Source organism: Heterodontus francisci, chromosome 12 (genome assembly GCF_036365525.1).
Source record: "Heterodontus francisci isolate sHetFra1 chromosome 12, sHetFra1.hap1, whole genome shotgun sequence".
In the NCBI taxonomy this organism is placed as follows: Eukaryota; Metazoa; Chordata; class Chondrichthyes; order Heterodontiformes; family Heterodontidae; genus Heterodontus; species Heterodontus francisci.
In genome coordinates this window covers 25,558,198-25,575,770 of record NC_090382.1, presented here as the reverse complement: position 1 = coordinate 25,575,770, position 17,573 = coordinate 25,558,198, and the positions used below count along the sequence as shown (strand labels likewise).

General features: G+C 41.4%; 1 protein-coding gene across 1 annotated transcript in view; it reads right to left on the bottom strand.

The window, feature by feature from the left end:
- Positions 1-7,649: 7,649 nt before the first annotated feature.
- Positions 7,650-17,573, bottom strand: part of ublcp1 (ubiquitin-like domain containing CTD phosphatase 1) — a 61,101-nt gene continuing 51,177 nt past the window's right edge. Inside the window, exons 9-11 of the mRNA XM_068043216.1 lie at positions 14,382-14,498; positions 11,321-11,448; positions 7,650-9,636 (exon numbers count right to left, since the gene is read on the bottom strand). Of these exons, the coding sequence (XP_067899317.1) occupies positions 9,609-9,636; positions 11,321-11,448; positions 14,382-14,498 (273 nt within the window). The 3' untranslated portion in view covers positions 7,650-9,608. The remainder of the gene's footprint in view (positions 9,637-11,320; positions 11,449-14,381; positions 14,499-17,573) is intronic.

Below are 17,573 nucleotides of genomic sequence, written 5' to 3'. Positions count from 1 at the left end.
AAGGAGCACCTTGTGCAGACATGGGAGAATAGCAGTAGCCAAAGTAAATCTAAAGGCAGATTTCCTGTTCATCATCCTGAGCACGCCATCAAAAGCTATCCAGAAAGTGGCACTCGAGGTTGTAAGAATAGTTGCAAGAATAGTCTGAGGCACAGGCCAAATACGTACCTTGGATATGAAGGGTTAAAAAAAACTCAAAGAACCTGTATACTGTTTTCTTCTTGGACATTGGTTCAAATTCACATTCCCACAATTATCTTTGACAGCTAACAAATCTCTCCCTTTGTTCTTTTGCTGCTCCTTTTTCCCTGGCTCTGCACTTGATCTCTGATCTTGGGCATCTAACAGACCTCTCTCCGTGTTCTTTCCTCCCCCCTTTCCCTTGGCTCAGCACTTGCTTAGAAGTTGTTCATCCCTAACATCTTCCAATTTCAAGGAAAGGTCATCAACCTAAAACTGAACTCTCTTTTTCCCTCTCCCTGACCTGCTGAATGCTTCCAGCAGTTTCTGCTTTTGTTTCAATTCACTTACTGAGTCAACAGCCAAAATCTGCTCTTTTGTCCTCTCCGGCTATGGTGGCTGCATCTTTGTCCATCAGCAATTGCTGGTACAAAGCCATATGCAACCAGATTTATGCATTGTGTTTTGGCACCACCGGACAGTGCATGCTGGCGCTGATTCATCAGCTGTTGCAGCATGGATTGACTCAATGCCATCACTTTAAATGCAATGCCGCATCATTTAATAATCAAAGTCAGTTATAACATTTTATTCCCTCTCTCATGCTCCTAAGGCATAGTCCCACGCAAGAAGCAGCCTTTACCCATGGGTCCAAACTTTATGTGCAAGCCTAAATTGGGTGTTGAGGAGCTATTTCACCATAGAAAGCATCACCATCAAGCCCAATCCTACCCACACCAGGTCATCCACGCACCTGCACATTTCAAATAGGTGAAAGGAGCAATCTTAGCAGAGCTTTTTCTCCTTCTTGTAAAATCATATATATATCAGTGAATTTTGTTAATTTTTTGGGAATATGGTATTACAACCGAGGTGGGAGGAGTGCACTGTTAATTCAGTCCCACTGCTCCACGGGTCACCACATATCAATAAATTTTACCACTCACCAAAACAGTCAATTAGATCCTCTAATTCTGCTCTATTCTGTCCTCAGAATAAAGCACACCAACCAGGTTTCTTGAATAACTAACAAAATTATCCATTTATTATAAACCAAGTCTTAACCAATAATGAAGTAAATATATACATGAATTGAGATATTAAAGCTCCATAATTTTTATATCCTAGCCCTCACGCACATACATCCAAAAATTGCTTAACTGAGATTTTTGTTTACAGCTGTTACAAAGAAATAGAAGGAATAAAAAAAAACATACTTAAGGGAAGAGATGAAAGTCCTTTGTTTTGGCGAGGTGTTCCAAAGTCGAATAGATGGCTGCCTCTAGGAATCTTTCCAGGTGAGGTTGATGAACAGCCTGTTTGGGGTAGGAATTCAAATAAATTCTAACTGCAGAAGGCTTCACATAGGTCTTCCATCAGGTGTGCAGCATTAGAAGTTTCAGTACACACACATTCGATGCAAAGTTGATTTGAAGATGCAAGGTTTCTGCAAATATTCAGGGTTTCTTCAGAAATATAGGAGGCAAGAGTACCACTTCATACAGGCTTTTGCTTTTCAAGCGCAGGGATTCTTCAAAGAGGGGTAACAGTTATCTGTTTTTTCTTCTGATCACCTGGCAGGTCTATATGCAGATTCCAACTACCTCTTTTAGTCCAAAAACCAGCATCTTTTAACAGTTCAAAGTGAAACCAAAACTTTTTTCCAGGCAAGTCTCATGCTAATCATAAATTCTCTCTTATCACAACAAAGACTAGCTCTCAAATCAAACCCCCTGTGGTGTTTACTTGAAATCTACTTTTCAGTAAAAACTTGTTTATTGGTCAACTTTTGTGGCAATTTAAAAAAAAAATTAAATTTTTTTTGTAATAATCTCCGGATTACTACCTGAGCCACATGCAAATTGGCGTAGGGTAAATAAGATTAGAGAGGTAAACGTGTGACTCAAAGACTGGTGGGGGGGAAATGGGTTCAGATTCATGGGGCACTGGCACCAGTACTGGGGAAAGAGAGAGCTGTTCCATTGGTATGGGCTTCATTTGAACTATGCTGGAACCAGTGTCCTGACAAATCGTATAACTAGGGTCGTAGATAAGACTTTTAACTAATTAGGTGGGGGGGGGGGAAGGGTTCAATTGAAGGGAACTTTGAAAAATCATAAAGAAACGAGAGAGCAGAGGTGCAGGATAATGAAGAGGCGAATGGTAATCAAAGTGTGACAGGAAGGGGCAGAAAATATAAGCAGAAGAGTGCAGCAGAAATTAGAACCAGAATGAGTAATAATGGCAAAAAGTCAAAGCTTAAGGCTCTTTATCTGAATGCACGCAGAATTTGTAACAGGATAGATGAGTTGACAGCACAAATAGAAATAAATGAATATGACTTGATAGCTATTACTGAGACGTGGTTGCAGGGAGACCAAAACTGGAACTCAATATTCAAGGGTATTCGATGTTCTGGAAAAATAGGCAAAAGGAAAAGGAGGTGGGGTAGCTTTGTTAATAAAGGAAGGTATCATTGCGGTGTTGAGTAGTGATATAGGTGCATTAGATCGTGATGTGGAATCAGTTTGGGTGGAAATAAGGAAATGCAAGGGGAAGAAGTCACGGTGGGAGTCATGTATAGGCTCCCGAAGAGTTGCTTAACTATAGGACAAAGTATGAATCGGGAAATAATGGAGTTGTGTAAGAAGGGTGCTGCAATTGTCAGGGCTGATTTTAATCTGCATATTGACGGTACAAATCAGATTGGCAGAGGTAACATGGAAGATGAATTTGTAGAGTGCATCAGGGATTGTTACTTCGAGCAATACATTGCAGAACCTACCCGGGAACAGGCTATTTTAGATCCAGTAATGTGCAATGAGGTAGGATTAATAAGAGATATCGTAGTTAAGGATCCTCTAGGGGGGTAGCGATCACAACATGGTAGAATTTCAAATTCAGTTTGAGGGTGAGCAACTCGGGTCTCAAACCAGTGTCCTCAACTTAAACAAGGGCAATTACAGAGTTATGAAGAAAGAGTTGTTTAAAGCGGGCTGGAAAGATAGACTAAGGGGAAGGTCAGAGGATGAGCAATGGCAGACATTTAAACCGATATTTCATAACGCTCAGTCAAAGAAAAGGACTTGATGAGAAGGATGAACCACCGTGGTTAACAAAGGCTATTATTTAGATGGAGAAAGACTACAAAATACTGCAGTACAGAGGGATCTGGGTGTTCTTGCACATGAAACACAAAAAGTTAGCATGCAGGTTCAGCAAGTAATTAGGAAGGCAAATGGAATTTTGGCCTTAATTGCTAGGAAGTTAGAGCTTAAAAATAGGGATGTCTTGTTACAACTGTACATGGTGTTGGTGAGGCCACAACTGGAGTACTGCGTTCAGTTTTGGTCCCGGTATTTATGAAAGGATATACTAGCATTGGAGGCAGTTCAGAAAAGGTTCACTAGGCTGATTCCTGGATGAAGAGGTTGACTTATCAAGAACAGATTAGGCCTTTATTCATTGGAGTTTAGAAGAATGAGAGGTGATCTTATTGAAACATATAAGATTTTGAGGGGGCTTTTCAGGGTAGATGTTGAGAATACGTTTCCACTGGTGGGGGATTCTCAAACTAGGGGACATAGTTACAGAATAAGGGGTCACACATTTAAAACTGAAATGCGAAGGAATTTCATCTCTCAGAGGGTGGTGAATGTCCGGCATTCTCTACTTCAGAGAGTCGTGGAGGCTAGATCACTAAATGTATTTAAGGAGGAGGTTGATAGATTTTTGAAATCTCGGGGAGTCAAGGCTTATGCGGAGCAGGCCGGAAAGAGGAGTTAAGGCCTGGGACAGATCAGCCATGATATTATTGAATGGCGGGGCAGGGTTGAGGGGATGAATGGCCTACTCCTACTTCTTATGATCCTATGTTCTTAAGGTGGTCAAGGAGAGTATCCAATCAAAAACTAAGGCAAACAAAGCGGCAGGAACTAGTGCTCGGCCAGAGGAATGTAAATTTTTTAGGAACCAGCAGCGGATGACTAAAAAGCTAATTAAGAGGGAGAAAATTGATTATGAAAGTAAATTGGCAAGAAATATAAAAACTAACAGCAAGAGCTTCTACAGGTATATAAAAAGAGAGTAGCTTCAGTAAGCATGGGACCCTTGGAGGATGCAACTGGAGAACTGATAACTGGGGGGCAGATCATTTAAACTAATATTTTGTATCGGTCTTCACAATGAAGGACACTATTAACATCCCACAGATATCAGATAAACAAGGAGCTAATGGGAGGAAAGATCTTGTAACAGTCTCCATCATGAGGGACAAAGTACTTGACAAACTAATGGAATTAAAGGCAGACAAGTCGCCAGGACCTGATGGCCTACATCCATGGGCTTTAAAGGAAGTGGCTACAGAGATAGTGGAGGCATTGATCGAAATATTCCAGAACTCACTGGATTCCAGGAGGATCCCAGCGGATTTGAAAACCACTAATGTGATGCCCCTGTTCAAGAAGGGAGGGAAACAAAAAGCAGGAAACTATAGGCCAGTTAGCCTAACATCGGTTGTTGGGAAAATGCTAGAATCCATTATTAAGGAAGAAATAGCAGGACATTTAGAAAAGCTTAACACAATCAAACAGAGTTAACATGGTTTTGTGAAAGGGAACTCATGTTTGACAAATTTGCTACAGTTCTTTGAGGATATAACAAGCAGAGTTGATAAAGGGGAACTGGTAGATGTAGTGTATTTAGATTTCCAGAAAGCATTCGATAAATTGCCACATAAAAGATTATTGCACAAGATAGGAGCTCACGGTATTGGGGGTAATGTATTAGCATGGATTGAGGATTGGTTAATTCATAGAAGACAGAGAGTCAGGATTAATGGGTCTTTTTCAGATTGGAAAGACGTAACTAGTGGAGCGCCACAAGGATCAGTGCTAGGGCCTCAATTATTTACTATCTATATTAATGACTTGGAGAAGGGGGCAGAGTGTAATATATCCAAATTTGCTGATGATACAAAAATAGGTGGGAGGGCATGTTGTGATGAGGACATAAGGAATCTGCAAGGGGATATAGATAGGTTGAGTGAGTGGGCAAAAACTTGGCAGATGGAGTTTAATATAGGAAAGCGAGGTCATGCACTTTGGTCGGAAGAATCAAAAGGCAGACTATTATTTAAATAGAGACTCCAAAGACGTGCAGCACAGAGGGATCTGGGTGTCCTTGTGCATGAAACACTAGGGGGTTGAAGTTTAAAAATAGGGAAGTCTTGTTACAACTGTACAGAGCGTTGGTGAGGTCGCAGCCGGAGTACTGTCTAGTTTTGGTCCCCATATTTAAGAAAGGATATATTGGCATTGGAGGCAGTTCAAAAGAGATTCACTAGGCTGATTCCTGGGATGAAAGGGCTGACTTATCAAGAACGGCTAAACAGGTTCAGCCTTTATCCATTAGAGTTTAGAAGAATGAGGGGTGATCTTATTGAAATGCACAAGATTCTGAGGGGGCTTGACAGAGCAGATGTTGAGAAGATGTTTCCATTCGTGGGGGAATCTTGAACTCGGGACATAGTTACAGAATAAGGGGACACTCATTTCAAACTGAGATGTGAAGGAATTTCTTCTCTCAGAGGGTGGTGAATGTCTGGAATTCTCTACCCCAGAGAGCTGTGGAGGCTAAATCACTGAGAGTATTTAAAGAGGAGGTAGATAGATTTTTGAAATATCGGGGAGTTGAGGGCTATGAGGAGCTGGCACGAAAGAGGAGTTGAGGTCTGGGGAAGATCAGCCATGATCTTATTGAATGGCGGGGCAGGCTTGAGGGGCCAAATGGCCTACTCCTGTTCCTATTTCTTATGTTTCTATTTTAAAAAAACACCCAAAAGTTAGCCTCTTCAGTTCAAAAATAGATTCCAAGTTTCAATAAAAATTATGGACTCTCGTAATAATAGGGACGAAAGTAGGTCTGATCCACCTCTCAAATTAGATCATGGCTGATCTGTACCTCAACGCCACTCACCTGCCGTTGCTCTATTATCCCTTGATACCCTTGCCTAACAAAATTTCAGTCTTGAAAGTTCCAAATGTCCCCCAGCATCTGCAGCATTTTGGGGGACATCCAGATTTCTACTATGCTTTGTGAGAAAACGTTTTTGCTAATTGCATGTTACCTATTTAAATATTAAACAGCAAGACAGTTTTCAGAAAGTTAAGCCTACACAGGTTATAAAAACCCAGAACATATATACACACACATTTATATATTTCTTCATCCCAACACCGCACTGGCAGAAATCCTGTTTTTAAATACTTGGAATGTGGTGCATCATTGGCAAGAGCAGCACCTATTGACCATCTCCGGTTGCCTTCAAGAAGGTGGGGGGGTGGGCCTTCCTCTTGAAATGCTTGTAGTGGTTTAATACAACTAAGGGACTTGCTAAACCATCTTAGAGGGCAGTTAAGATTCAACCACATTGCTGTGGGTCTGGCATCACAAATAGATCAGATTGGGTAAGGAGAGTAGGTTTCCTTCCCCAAGGCATTGGTGAAGCAGTTGGGTTTTTACAACAATCCAACAGAGTCATGGCCATTTTTACCGATACCAGCATTTTATTCACATATTTTTTTTTAAAACTCAGTTCAAATTTCTCAACCTTGGTGGGATTTGATTTCAAGTTCTCTGGATTACTACTCCAGTAAAATAATCACTACACTACCATACCCACACAAATTCAGTAAGACAAGAAAGTCAAATGCTTGCCAAGGCATCAGTGAATTTTGCCACAAGGAAGAACACCCAAGTCAACAAGGTTCAATTTTCAATTAAAGGATGTGTAGGTGGCATGAGGACACTATCAGTTTTTAATTTAAAGGCAGACAGATCCTAAACACTGACTGAGAAAATTTAAACAAAAATGTTATTGCAATTTATTTTTCTTTCCCCTCCCAACCAGTGTTCTGAAATGTTTTATCCTTCAACCCCTCTCCGGGATGCTGGGGTATGGTTCCAGTCACCGACCATTCTCCAACACCTTGCCCAAGTGGTCACTTTTCTTCTGTGAACCTAGACAATGAGTGTCAGTAGGCTATTTACCGCAGCAGGTATCAGCCAAGACTGATCCTATCTATACACATGCAGACACACACCAAGATAAGCCAACAGGACTCTCTGGAATAATCAGAGTGGGAACTTCGGTTGATTTACCCCTCCTCATTCCAACCACGTGCAGCATAGACAGTGGATAGAGCCTGTAATCCTTCCTAGACAGTATGGCCACCGCTTTGCATTTCCGCTTTATGGAGTGTGAAGGTGAAACATGCCGAACAGCCACTGTACAGATCTTTATAGCTGATTGTCAGAGTGCTTCACAGTGTAGTGAGCCCAGAATACCAGCCTTCAGTTTACAAGTAGACTGAGCTTTTGCCTAAGTTCTTTGAAGTTTATTTTCTGCACACATTGCTCAATTATATTCATACATGTGAAAACCATGCTCTAGATTTTCAGAGTAAATAGAAACTGTCCCTTGGCTTCAAACAAGCAATTAAAAAGTCAATTTGGACCAAAGAAACTCAGCAGGTATTTTATTTAATATTTACACCTTTGATATTGTTCCACTGAGAATCACTTTTTTTTAAATACAGAATTCAACCTGGAATGTCTGTTTTCTTTATTTAAAAGAATGAAAATAAGCACACAGCAGTAATGAATGAAACTCACAACATGAAGAAACCGACACAACAATTCCAGGACATTTCAGGCCTTTTTGGCCAGGCTGAACTGTAAACACATTAGTTTAACCTCTATTCAATTCCCAGCAGGGTAACCTATACTGATCTAAAGGACAATGTTTCATTCGCCTGCTCAATGGTGCATTGGGAGAGGTGGTTTAGGAGAAAGGGATGGAGGAGCAGGGGTTAATTTCCTTTGCAGGTAGGAAGCACTATTACATACAAGTGCACTGCACAAGCTGCTGGCGTACCAGCTCTGTAGCTGCTTTTACACAGAGTGCCAGAGTGACGGGAAAGCATCAGTACAGAACTCCCTTTTAGCCTTTGCAAAATGCTCCCAATGACCACCATGCACGCTTGAAGTGCCAGTGGAATGGATGGCCTTCTTTCCGCAACTCCAAAGGGGACTAGAACACCCAATGCAGGCCCCCTCCTGCAAAGTCAGTGGTGGAAGACCCACATTCCTGCTATCGATTGCAGGTAATCGGTTAAAAGAAAACGGTAAAGCTCTAGAACAACTGACACTGCTCACTCTTGCACGCTTCTATCGATATTTTTTTTTTTACCTTCAGCTAGAAGAAACCATATGGGAATAGGATAGAAGAGCGCACCTTTGTATTTGGCAAATGTGGCTAGAACTTGCTTTTCCTGTACTGAATATAGAGGAGTTTTCACCTGAGCCCCACTCATGTGGAGAGTAAACCATCACCTGTATTCCACCGTAAGGTGGATTGGTATAAAATTAAAGCCATGCTGATTTTTCATTAAGCTGGATCTCAAACACAAAAAAAAAACCTAGCGCTTAGAAAATGTGTCAATTTACAGTACATTTTATTTTGAATAACCTTCTGGGAGAGATCTGTAGCAGCTGATGGTAAGCGACATCGTCACTGATGTTACGCAACATCATCAAGTAATGAATTGTTTGTGGTGCGACAGTGCAGTAAGCAATGAGCAGTGAAACTGAAACATGAGGAGACAAACTCCCCAGATACGGACTACAAAGTGGCACTGTAGTCCCTAACCTATGTCGAGCCTGAAACTCAGTCAGCATGGGGCAAATCGCTGTACTGAAACACTGGGCACATTCATACAACTTAGCACTAGCAGAAAGTAGGACTTAGGAATGGGCAGCTTGTAGTGGTATAAAGTCCGCAGGCTTGCAGTACATCTCCAAGTGTGCTGCTTCTACACAGAGCTCAGTTCACTGAGGGGCAAATTTAAAATATTCCCTCTCTTAAAACTTGGGTCAAACTGAAATTGCGCAAGTAGGAATTCAATGTTCTATCACTAATATGATGCAAACTGAGTACACGAGGAAGGGTTGCTTGTCGAACGAACTTACTCTTGCATGAAGTAATCTGCAATTAACATACTTCTGGTTTCAGCCAACTTCACGACAAAGCAAGGAAGCTACACTTAGATGTATAGTAGATAAATGGCAATGCAGCAGGAACATATTCCTATGTATGCACATGGTGTGACAATATTTTGCTGAAGCACACTGTCCTTTATTAAATTTGCTTGTCCCCATTGAAGGACCAGCAGTGGAAAGGACCGAAGGATAAAGAAAGTTGCAGGTAGCACGTCAGTTGATAAGTCCCTTTGGCGTTGTCTGTTTTTTTGTATTTTTTTTTTTGACTGTCGCAGTGCTCAGCACTTGTTCTAAGTTCAATCACAGTTAAAGTTTCTCACATACATCTGAAGAGTGCACAACCTCGGGCAGAAAGATCCCCTCAGGGCTCACTGTCCTTGCTTCTTAGAGAGATACCTGCAGGCAGAAGGAACAGAATGATCAATTAAAAAGTCCAATCGTGCCGTTGACCAGTGAGCAATACCGATGGCATCAACATCCACGGGCAGGACTAATCTAGGATTCCATGAAGTGCTAAGTGTGGGCAAGTTGGATATATTACAGTACATCATACATGCACACACACAGATGGAGCACTTCTAATTCAGCAGAATACTCTGTTGAGGTGGAGAGGAAATGCAGAAGGGTCAATCCCACCTCCAGGAATGCTTCTTCTGGTGACAACTGTGCTAACAGCTGCTGTGTAGAGCTGCATATCGCAGACATTACAATCCTCATGGCTAACTGTGACCCATGATCTGGTGAAGACAGGCACTTGAGTTTATTTCCTTCCACCGCCACCCATGGCTTACAACGTGCACATTTTGGGGGGAAGCAGATGTTTTTACCATTAGCTAAAGTCCAGTGCTTTTTAACTGCAACACATTTTATCACTCAGGAAGTCTCACTCTCTGCAGCAGCAAAATAGCAATAATATACGCGTCTGTAATGCTAAGTTTAGGCACAATAGTAAATTGCTGCGATGTAACATTTTTTGGCAATTGATCAAGAGTTTAGAACCCAGTAGAGCAAGGCTCCTTTGCTGAGGTCACATTATAAGATGCAGTAATATCTCAACAATTCAGTATGAAATAAATGCAAGTTTTTTCTATGATGTGAAATGGCAGCACAGGATATGTATATTCAAAGCCAAAGTATACATGAAACCTTTTCAAAGGGATGTCGCTGCTCAGGAATAGAATTCAAAATCTCAGTGTCAGGTACTACTGGATGTTGAGGACAACTCCCTCTGCTCTGTCCCCAATGAGCCTCAGCCCCAAATTCAGAAGAGCAATTTCCCCCCTCCATTCACTAGCATTAAATAACTAAAATCAACGATGCTGGCACTACCTGTTGAGATATCTAATTAGTGCAAATTTGAGGACCGTTTAGGGATACTCTGTGTTGCCATGCACACTAGGAACGTGTTAGAGATGGCCCTAACTCTCAATCCTTACAGCCACGGGAGATCCTCATTCCATCAGTCCAGGTCAGGTTTGAATTAAGGTCCCAAAGGTCAAAAGAGTAATGCCAAACCACCTAGAACTACACAGCACAGGTCATCGTCATTCAGCACATCATGTTCTCTGAAAAAGCTACCAATTAGTCCCACTTGATTGCTCTTTCAATAGTCCACCACCACCCTTTCATTCAATGATTTCCAAACTGTAACTGTTTGCACAGTAAATATACAGCACCTTTAACATCCAGAGACACTGCACAGAGGAGCAGTATCAGAAGTCTCAGGAGCAGTGGCTGAAACCATGTTCGATGACAGAGGTTTTGAGGAGGCTTTTAGAGGATGGGAAGGAAGCATCCGGGGGAGGGGTTTAGGTAGGAAGTTCTAGATGGCAGGGCAGAAAGCAGAAATGAATAATATTGAGGTAAGAAATAAACACCTTCTTTCTACAGAACCATGATGTGAAATGGTAGAGTTGAGATCTGTCCTTACTGAAATACATATGCAAATCTCCCTGCCCAAGAAACCATCTGTACTGTTGGCATCATTTGGCAACTGGAACACACATGCAGATGCTAACAGCTGAAACATGGCCCTTGCTGTTTGGTAGCATGCAGAGTGGGAGGTAGGAGACACCCTTACCTTTCCCAATGTCTATGATTAAGGTCCGTGAAATCATCTAGTTTGCCGATCTCCTTTAGGTATTGGGACAGTTTCAGCAGTTCCCTGTCTTTATCTCGGTTCAAATGAGCCTTCATGAAAGGTCTTATCTGGAAAAAATTGCAATAAAACACAGGTTGTATTTACATCTGCCACGTTAGTGTCCCATGTTATGAAACTATCCACACTGACAAGGGCAGACTTTTCTCTTTCTCAAATCGCATGGCACTGTTTCCAGTGGCATTCCACAGGGCACAGTACTGGGTCCCCTGCTTTATGTGGTGTATATTAACAACTTGGACGTAAATGTAGGGGGCATGATCAAGAAATTTGTGACAACTCAAGGATTGGCCATGTGGTAGATAGCGAGGAGGATAGCTGTAGGCTGCAGGAAGATATTGATGGTCTGGTCAGAAGGGCAGAAAAGTGGCAAATGGAATTCAACTTGGAGAAGTGTGAGGTGATGCATTTTGGGAGGTCAAACAAGGTAAAGAAATATACGATTAATGGAAAAATACTGAGAAATGTAGAGGAAGACTTGCAGGTGATAGGTAAATTGGCTGTTATAAATTGCCCCTAGTATAGGTAGGTGGCAGGGAATATGGGATTACTGTAGGGTTAGTATAAATGGGTGGTTGTTGGTCGGCACAGACTCGGTGGGCCGAAGGGCCTGTTTCAGTGCTGTATCTCTAAATAAAAAAAAAGTAAGGAGTGAATGTCCACAGATCCCTGAAGGTAGCAGTACAGATCGATAAGGTGGTGAAGAAAGCATATGGAATCCTTTCCTTTATTAGCCGAGGTATAGAGTACAAGAGCAGGGAGGTTATGCTGGAACTGTATAACTCATTGGTTAGGCCACAATTTGAGTACTGTGTGCAGTTCTGGTCACCTCATTACAGAAATGATGTAATTGCACTAGAGAGGGTACAAAGGAGATTTACGAGGATGTTGCCAGGACCAGGAAAATGCAGCTGTGGGGAAAGATTGGATAGATTGGGGTTGTTCTCCTTGGAACAGAGAAGGCTGAAGGGAGATCTGATTGAAATGTACAAAATTTTTAGGGGCCTGGATAGAGTGGAGATGAAGGGTCTATTCACCTTAGCAGAGAGGTCAGTGACGAGGCAGCATAGATTTAAAGTGATTGGTAGAAAAAATTAGAAGGGAGATGAGGAAAAACGTTCTCACCCATAGGGTGGAAGGGGTCTGGAACTCACTGCCTGAAAGGGTAGTTGAGGCAGAAACCCTCAACTCATTCAAAAGGAGTCTGGATATGCACCTCAAGTGCCGTAATCTGCAGGGCCACGGACCAAATGCTGGAAGGTGGGATGACAATAGGTGGATCGTTTTTCAGCTGGCACAGACACAATGGGCCAAGTGGCCTCTTTCTGTGCCTTAAACTTTCTAAGATTCTATGGCTGAATGTACAACTGCACGGCCCAAAGATAATAACAGCCAATCAGAACAAAGGTCCCAGATTCGATTCCCAGCCTCTGCTTAGTTGAACGCATTCAGAGCATCAAATGTGAAATGACAGCACTCCCGACTGCCGACAAGTGACTCCTACATTATGCACACACACATGGAATTTGGATGAGAACTGAATGATGCTGAGCAGCAACACCCTCTGTAGTCAACTGACCTACCAACACTCATTATCCAGGTTCATGCATGAAAAATGGATGCTTGGACAAGGGGTCAGAGAGCTGCAGACACCTCAAGGTATACCCCCGTCTGCAGTAGAGGCTATAAAACCAGAGAAATCTAGCACAAGAAAAGGATCAATCTTTTCCTGAAGTGTTTAGCAGACAGAAAAAGAGATACTTCATGTTCAAACACATCATGATGTTGCAAAAACCTCATTACACTTTACTCCTGTGAAGAATACAAGCTTCCCACTTTTAAATTTCTTCAAACGCTAGAAATTTTGAGTCTGTTTCACAGTAGCATACACTTCCCTATGGCTGCTACATAACAAATTTTCAACATTAAAAATTAAAATAAAATTGGTGTTATCGCACTGAGGAGCTGCACGATGTTTTAAAAATAGGAGCTTTGAGAACTGCAGATGGAGACAGTCACATATGGCATTTTGGAAGGTAAGTAAATGGTGCATTTTCTTCTAAAAAAAAATCAGAGGGCAGAGTTAACTAAATCAATTAATTTACTTCTATCTGGCGCTTTATTTGTGAGCATATGGAGAAACAGTTCTTTTTTTTAAAAAATGTTTTTATCTCCATTGAATTTTTTTTGGGATCTGTTTCTTTGTCTGCACAACAGACAGTGCACACTATAAAGAATTAATTCAGTGCGTTGAACAATTTTGGCACAGCTTAAGTTAGGATATAAACACAAACTACTACTTTTCTCTCTGCACCACCCCAGTTAAGATGGAGAACGAGCACATGGATTGCAGGTCTGAAATGGGTTGCTAGAAGAGGTATGCAACAGTGGCCTGAAGTGACCCTCTGACCCATTCTATCCTCAATCTCTGTGGGGAACTTAGCCTCTGGGAGAGACAGTGACACAGAAAATCAGGCTTTTAAAAACATGACAACTGTAGGGCGAATCTGCTTTGTAAAAAGGACAGTTAAAAATGCTTTTGCTGAGGCAAGGAGCCTAAATTTCTGGAGGGTAGTTAAAAACCTACTGATGGAGGGAAGCATGACTTATTCTTTAACTTGCAACATTATGCAAAGATAAGCTGTAATGATTAAATTAAATGAATCAGATCATAACATCGTTTGTTAATTGTGAAATAAAGCAGCTTAACAAAACCTTTGTTCAGTCCACCCAAAAACTGAAGAAAGACACATGCAAAAGAGACAAAGATCTGATTCAGATCACAAGGGGTATTATTACATCCACTTTATACTATTATACAAGTAGATATAGGGTAGCATCAACGGACTTTACGACAATCTGATGGTATCGGTCTTTACCAGAAAATGATACCACTGAAGGCATGTACGGGAGGCATAACTTCGTAACAGAGACAGTACACTGAATCTAGAGATATACAGTGGCGCTAGAGAACAACCCTTACCTTTAGCCCATTTTGCGGGTTCATCAGAAAGTTTCGACCAATATCATCAAACATTATCGTATTTTTTCTAGTGTAGAACTCTGGAAATTTATCCCATATGACACCCAGTGGTTTAACCTGTGAACAAGAGCCTTTGTGAAATGCCTTCCAAGAACATCAGCACCACATTCAAATTGTAGCTGGTTTGAGGGGGCAGGGAGAAGTCTTAATTAACGCAGCTATATACTTAGGCTATCAATTCCGGTACAAACCTATCTTATGTAAAGGAGCTCCAGAGCTTTTAGTTTCACCTGCATCAAAAGAGACATCAGTTTAGTTTTAAAAAATGCTGAATGGGTTCCATCTCAAGCCCTTTCCTACTGGCTGTATGCCCCCAGTATACAACTGCTTATAGCTCAGCACTAATTAGCAATGTCACACAGAGAAGCTACAATATAGCTGATGTTTGAAATATAAATAAGTGCCACAACTGGTGCAGGGAGAATTCGAAGGCACTTTGTTGGGGGAAAGATGATGGTGCTTTACTCTGCATCTAGCTATACTATACATCTGGAAGTGCTTGCTAAGACAGTGGAGAGCTTTTTTTAAAATGTCAGAACCTGCTGGAAAACCCCAAGTCTGTTGGGAAATGGTTGTTCCTGATGTCAGCGACTGTCACCTGCGAAACTGATGACAATTTTTTTATTAAAAAGAACTGACTTTGAAAAAAAAACTTTAGAAGAGCGTTCCACTCTCTGCAACCTGTGAAACTGGCAGCACAATAATTTAAAAGACAGTTCTGACAAAGGGAAATTTCTCATCTCGTGTCACGGTGAGGAAGAGGAACTGCCCCAGGAACAGTTTATATCCATGGGCCAGATGAAACGTTTGGCGGGCCAGATTTTGGCACACGGGCCATATGTTGGACAACCCTGGCATAGAGCGATCTTTACTCTGCATCTATTTTAGGCTGTATCTGGCCAGGGAATGCACAGGGAGTTTTACTTGGCATCTAACCTGCACTGTACCTGACCATAAAGTATTGAATGGGATAGTATGTCCTACTTAAGAAAGCTGGATGGTGAAGGATAGAACTGGAGCCAATCTTTACACACTTTAAAAGCATGTATTTATAAAGATACATATAACAAGCAGGCACCTCCTAATCCAACAATCATAGATTCAGTCTTTTTTTTAATACGTTCATGGGATGTGAGCAACGCTGGCCAGACCAGCATTTGTTGCCCATCCTCAACTGCCCTCGAGAAGATGGTGGTGAACAACCTTCTTAAACCACTGCAGTCCATCTGGTGCAGGTATGTTCATAGTTCTGTTAGAGAGGGAATTCCAGGATTTTGACCCAGCGACAGTGAAGGAATGGCGATATAGTTCCAAGTCAGGGTAGTGTACAACTTGGAGGGGAATTTGCAAAAGTAGTGGTGTTCCTAAACGTCTGCAGCCTTTGTTCTTCTAGGTGGTAGAGCGCCAGCTTGAAAGTTGAATGAGGCATGGCAAGTTGCTACAGTGCATCTTGGTACACACTGCTGCTGCTGTGCGCTGGTGGTGGAGGCAGTGAATGGTTACGGTGATGGACGGAGCGCCAATCAAGCGGGCTGCTTTGCCCTGAATGGTGTTGAGCTTCTTGAGTGTTGTCAGAGCTGCACTCATCCAAGAAAGTGGAGAGTATTTCATCACACTCCTGACTTGTGCCTTGTAGATGGTGGACAGGCTTTGGGGAGTCAGGTGGTGAATTACTCACCGCAGAATTCCCAGCTTCTGACCTGCACTTTTAGGCACACTATTTACATGGCCAGTCCAGTTAAGTTTCTGGTCAATGGTAACCCCAGGATATTGATGTCTGCTCCTATTTATAGAGGCACAAGTGAACCTCCAGTTAATACCCACCATCTGCATACAATTGAATAAAACAAATATACAATTAATAGATTCCCTCCTCTCAATAAAAATTAGAGTTTATATGTACAACCAAAATGCCAAAATAAATTAAATCAAAGACCGCCAAATTTTGTATAAAGCTTTACATTGCGTGACATCTCTCCTCCTCTGAGGCCCCCAAGTTTCTTCTTACATGCATTTTCTTTTGTAAAACAATCTGAGTTGATGACTTGCATTCACCTATTTAACTTTAGAGAATTTTCTTTTCTTTCACACATTTGTTTCAAGCCTGCAAGGTCAATTCGTAACCCTTTCTCACTCACACTTTTCATAGTGTACATTATTCTGCAATGAACGATTACCTACATAACATTCAATGAGTATACTATCTTCAGTACGTCCGTTGCACAGAAACACACCTGAAGTATTTGACAAATAGAGTCCCATAGCTAATGTTTCATCAACCAAAGTACTTTTAGCCACCCTTTTTTTTAGCTTCCAAGTTAAAGGACAATGTTCCCCATTCTCATGCATCAGAAATACTATGAAACCAGCTGCATTAGAATACCCATCAGTAAGATTAGCATGTGAAGTATTGCTAAAAGGGACTAGTTTCATGTTCTTTGGGTCACCTAAGAATGGAAACTTAAGTACACCTTTACCCAGATTTAACTTTCTTAACACTTTATTTGCCCTTAAAACATTCTCTACTTTAGAGCATTTCATTGTAGTACTTAACTCCAACAAATCAAAACTAGCATCTGGTCTCGTCTGAGTGCCCAACCAGTTCAACTGACCAATCAAGCTTCGTATTTGCTCTGTTTCTTCTTTAGATATATCAGCTTTCTGTGTTGACTGGGAAAGGAATTACACTCTCTAAATAAGATTGTTGATTTAAAATTATTCCAGACCTACTTTGCTTAATATCTAAACCAATATATTTAAAAGCCCAAGTCTGACTCACAATTTTAAATTTTACTCTAATCTTATGAACACATTTCCCAAATTCTGCAGTACCACCCCATAAAAAAATCATCAACATGCATCATGAAGATGCCTGTAACTTTTCCTTTATGGTACCAATAAAACATTAAGGGATCTGCTTTTAGTTGAACACAACCTATTTTCAGCAAACCAGATCTCACTGAAAAATACCAGAACTTGGAACTATCATTCAAGCCACAGGCACATTTGTTTAGTTTTCTTTGGTTTCCCTTCTACATCTGCTGCCTCTTTGAGCAGTTTCAGAAACACTTCTCTGTGAAAAGTATCGCTCTGCAGAAATGCAGTTTTTACATCGATTGATCTACACTCCCA